General features: G+C 43.5%; 1 protein-coding gene across 1 annotated transcript in view; it reads right to left on the bottom strand.

Moving 5' to 3' along the window:
• The window catches only part of NUF2 (NUF2, NDC80 kinetochore complex component), a 34779-nt gene extending 30406 nt beyond the window's left edge, over positions 1-4373 (bottom strand). Inside the window, exons 1-2 of the mRNA XM_015418898.1 lie at positions 4291-4373; positions 2128-2251 (exon numbers count right to left, since the gene is read on the bottom strand). Coding sequence (XP_015274384.1) covers positions 2128-2250 — 123 coding nt within the window. The 5' untranslated portion in view covers position 2251; positions 4291-4373. The remainder of the gene's footprint in view (positions 1-2127; positions 2252-4290) is intronic.
• Positions 4374-5041: the final 668 nt, after the last annotated feature.

Here is a 5041-nt window from a genome sequence, read left to right as displayed (position 1 = left end):
GCGAGGCCCAAGCTGCTGCAGCCGCCGGTCCTCGCTGGTCTCCCCCCCCGCCAAAGCGGCAGCAGCAAGGCCGGCTGCAGAGCGTTCCTTGTGCATGCACAGGGGACGCTCTGTCACATTTGGGGGGATTTAAGTATCCCCCCGATTTTTTTTCGGGTTTTTAGATTTTTGTGCACACCTGGGGATTGCCCCAAGTGTGCACAAAAATCTCCCTTCCCCCCCCCCAGGTGCCCCCGATGCGCGGATTTAGGTATCCGCATGCAGGGGGCGCCTTTCGCTATTAGATATATAGATTGACAAAGAGTTGGAGAGATTTTCTTTTTTTAACACAATGCTTTAAAATGGCTGGTCTAGAAGAAGGAAAAAAGGTTTTAACACTAATGGTTACAGACTTCCAACTTTTCCAAACAATCACTCTAATAGTAGAAACAGCTTGTGAAAACATCCCTGGACTCTATGTAACCTAAACTGGATTTACTTCTACAGCAGAGGACCAACCAGATGGAAGAATGAACTGTCATGGAAAACATCTTTCTGAGAGATATGGACGCAGATGATACAGATGAAGTCTGCAAACAAAATTACATGGCCTATAGAACGAAGTTAACACATGCAAAAAGAAATAAAATGTTTGGAAAACTGAATATTTCTATAAAAGAATGACAAGACATGAAACCTTTATAGCAGCAAATGGAAATTTCCTTCAGAGAGAGAAAATCAAAGAATATATGGAACCTCAAACTATCCAAAGAATTGAATAGATGAGTACTTTCAGAAGCTATTTCTCTTACATACACGTGGAAAAGACACAGAATTAAGACTGTAAAACGAAAAAGGAGAAACCAGAGGATGAAGAAGAGGATGAAATCCTATAAAAAAGGTTTAAAAAATTCTTTGGATTTGTGAGACCAAACACACTAGGTCAAATCCTTTTGGATAACTGAGTCTACACAGTCTTTCAAGATTTTATAAATGACTGAAAAGACTACAGAGATGTTTATGACTTCATAATCAATTTAGACTGACATATAACCAATTTGAAAGAAACAGGAACTTTATTTTAAACCAATTGCAAAAGAATATATATAAAAATAAGGTGTAATATAGAAAACAGAAGCGTAAATATTGTATGAGATACTTAACTAGATATCATAGTGATGAAATGAAAACCCCTGATTTGTGTGTTTGTCTTAATTTTAAAAATACGCTATTCTGGGCGTATTTCTGACTTATTTCTAATTTAAGAAAAATCTGTGTATACGTTGCGTGGAGCTGCCTCTCTGCCAAATGCACTGGCATTTTCCACAAGTTTCCCTTAACTCATTATAGAACGGGCCTGCAAAATAAATAGTTCCACCCAACTACAGGTGAGAACACCACATACAGGGAACCCCCAGTACCAAGTGCAGAAATGTTTGACTGCTATGGTCAGGCCTCACCTGGACTACTGTGTCCAGTTTTGGGCACCACATTTTAGGAAGGATGTTGACAAGCTCAAGCGTGTCCGGAAGAGGGCAACCAGGATGGTGAGAGGGTTGGAATCCAAGTCTTATGAGGAAAGGCTGAAAGAGTTGGGTATGTTTAGCCTGGGAAAGAGAAGGCTTAGAGGGGACATGATTGCAGACTTCAAGTATTTGAAGGGCTGTCATGTAGAAGATGGAGCAGATCTATTCTCTCTCGCTCCGGATTGCAAGACTAGGTGGAAATTACAAGGGAGTCGATACCGGCTAAATATCAGGAGAAACTTCCTAACTGTAAGAGTGGTTGAGCAGTGGAACAGTCTTCCTTGGGAGGTGGTGGATGCTCCTTCGCTGGACATTTTCAAGCGGAAGCTGGACGACCATCTTTGGGGTATGTTGTAGGTATGTAGGGCTATCTTTCAGCTATGCTCCTGCAGAGTGCAGGGGGTTGGACTAGATGACCTCCAAGGTCCCTTCCAACTCTAACATTCTATGATTCTATGAAAATCAAGCTTATGGTTCTACGACCATCCGAGTAACTACAGTTAAATTAATTGAGGAATTTAGTAGCTCTGATGTTATATGGAAGGGGAAAGGAAAAAAGATGTTGGACACCACCCCAATGACAGTTCAAATTACTCTAAGCAAATAATTTTGCAGTGCTTACCTTGACGTTTGGAAATAAGTCACTTTTGGAAAAGGTCTTGGCCTCACTTCCTGTTAGCAAGGAGTTGCGGAGATGTAGAACAATGTCATTATTACTGTATTTTGGAAAGGTACAACTCTCCATTCTGCAAGGAAAAAACACATTCTATACTTTTTTGGTGTACGCTAGTGAGGTAGGGCGTAAAATTTTCCTATGATATATTTTCCCATGGCAAACTTTCCACCCCACTTATGCAAACAGCCTATTTAGCTATAGTTTTCAGGGCTGTTGTGCTGCAGATCAATCCTATTAGCTAGGCTAAATATGGGATATGACCCACAGGCAAACCCCCCAGGGCATGAACATGTGGTATTTGCCTTCATTTGCTAACATTATTTTAATTCTGCAGACATTTAAGTATTGAAATTATTTGTTTAAATTTGAATTGGAAAGTTTCCTCCAGAAAAGTTACATCACTGGGACATATAAGTTAAGGATAGGGTACATTTCCTGCCAACCTAGCAGTCCAAAAGCAAGAAATTGCAAGTAGATAAATAGGTACCACTTCGGTGGGAAGGTAACAGCGTTCCGTGCGCCTTGATGTTTAGTCATGCCGGCCACATGACCACGGAAATGTCTTCAGACAGCACTGGCTCTTCGGCTTTGAAACAGAGATGAGCACCGCAACCCTAGAGTTGGATTCGACTGGCTTTCGAGCAAGGGAACCTTTACCTTTACATTTATGGAAAAATAAATAAACTCCCAAATAAACTGCCGCGCACAGCAGCCCAATAACTACAGTGAGAATACAGTGCTCCGGCAGCCAAACAGTTACAGTAGAAAAAAACAAAGCAGATTCCATCTGTTGCAACAAGCATCTCAATCTGCATAGGAAAAATACTAGCTCTGAGACAAATTTCAGGGTTACTTTTGGGGAAGCCATAGCTCAGGGGTAGAGTATCTGCTTTGCATACAGAAGGTCCCTGTGATGATACCTCTCTCTTATTTTGTGTGGTTAAATGTGATGTAGTTTTAAATCTCTTGTTGTTTCTTTCTCTCACTCATTCCAGTCTTTACTTAACCTTTCCCACAGTATTGTGCCCAAACTCTAAGGTTCCTTCGTTGGACTATGTAGTTCTGAGGATAAGACTCTAGGTTAACAATAAGCAAGATAAAACTTTATTGGTAAAAGAAGTGCATTGGTTACAAGATGTTTTGTTAAGTTGCTTAGTAGAATCTTTCCCTTTTACTCAGGTCTGTCAGCTTTTCCCCCCTCACACTCTTAAAATACTTTGACTATATTAAATTTTTCCTAATATACCCCCTTAAGTATATTTTCTTCCTCCTTTAGAATCTTAATGCCTTTCACAGCACTTCTATAAGATTCTAGGCTACTTCCCAGACTCTGTGCAGATTGGCCACAACTCTTAATGTACTGACTTCTGAGTTCAAACCGAACAGCCTGCCTTCTCTCTCCCCCCATACACACACACACACCCTCCTTAGCTCCACGCACACACCCTCAGTCACCCACCAATCACCTCACTCACTCATCTCCCTCTTTCACACACCCCTTATTCTTCTGACACTTACCAACCATTTAAAGAAACACATATAATTTAAAATCACTACAGTCCCTGTTTAGTCCCCAGCACTTCCAGTTGCAAGGAAAGCAGTAGGTGATGTCAAAGACCCTGGAGAGATGTTGCCAGCGCACATATGAACATAAGAACATAAGAGATGCCAATGTTGGATCAGGCCAAAGGCCCATCCAGTCCAACACTCTGTGTCACACAGTGGCCAGAAATACCAGGTGCCATCAGGAGGTCCACCAGTGGGGCCAGGACATTAGAAGCCATCCCACTGTTGACCCCCCCCCCCAAGCACCAAGATGACAGAGCATCACTTGCCCCAGAGCCCCTAGCTATACCTTGTGGCTAATAGCCACTGATGGACCTCAGCTCCATATGCTTATCTAATTCCCTTTTGAACTTGTAGCCGCCACCACCTCCTGTGGCATAAGTAAGTAGACAGGACCGAGGGTCTGACTGCTGAAAGCAGCTTTAGGTGACCTTAGGGCAGCAACTCTTTCCATTGGCCGCCCCAACCAAAACACTGATGGAACAAGGAGACGTCGCCAGGATACCCCACTGTACCTCGGCCACTGAACAGAGAGCCACATACCTGTGCTGTTTCTAAAAGGCTTCAGACAGTATAGGCAGCTCAAAACCAAGGTCTCTGATGAAAGCAATAATTCTGGCCCGAGCCTTAGGAAAAAAGCAGGGTAAGAGTCCAAATGAATACAAAACAAAAAACAAAATGAGACTTCTTGACGCGATAGATGCCTGAACAGTTGTGGCAAGTGAAAAGGGCAAGCCTTGTGATAGGAAAGGGGCTCAAAAGAAAACTGGCATTGAAATACCCTTGCATCGGTCTGGCCCCACTTGCAACATTACCATCCGTATCAAAAACATACGGCAGAGAAGAAGAAAGTCTAGAGGAGAGCAATGTTCCCTCTAAGCTGTGGAGTCCTGTGAGCAAAAATCCTACTTTGTGAGCTCCTGGCATTAAAGTTGTGAGCCAGCGACTTTGGCTGCTGCAGAAATTAGTTTCCTCTGGAGCCCCACCCTTCCTGAGCGGAGACAGAAATGTGTGAGCCGGAGGCTAAAAAACTGTGAACTGGCTCACACTCACTCACCTTAGAGGGAACACTGGAGGAGAGTGGCCCGGACTGTGAAGGGGGCGGCTAAAGAATCCCGGGCCCTTCCGTTGAAAACCTATCCTGCCTAAGGAAAGGCGGGATAAAAGTTCACGGAACGATGCACGGGCAGGGGGGCATTTTCATACCCCGAAAGGAACACGGAGGGCGACACACTCAAGACGAAGCAAAGCCCTTTACCCAACTGTGGCCACGGGGACACCCGTCGCTTTTGAA

The sequence above is a fragment of the Gekko japonicus genome, unplaced genomic scaffold (assembly GCF_001447785.1).
Source record: "Gekko japonicus isolate JY-2015 unplaced genomic scaffold, Gekko_japonicus_V1.1 scaffold2104, whole genome shotgun sequence".
Taxonomy (NCBI): Eukaryota; Metazoa; Chordata; class Lepidosauria; order Squamata; family Gekkonidae; genus Gekko; species Gekko japonicus.
This window is presented reverse-complemented; position numbering and strand designations above follow the sequence as displayed.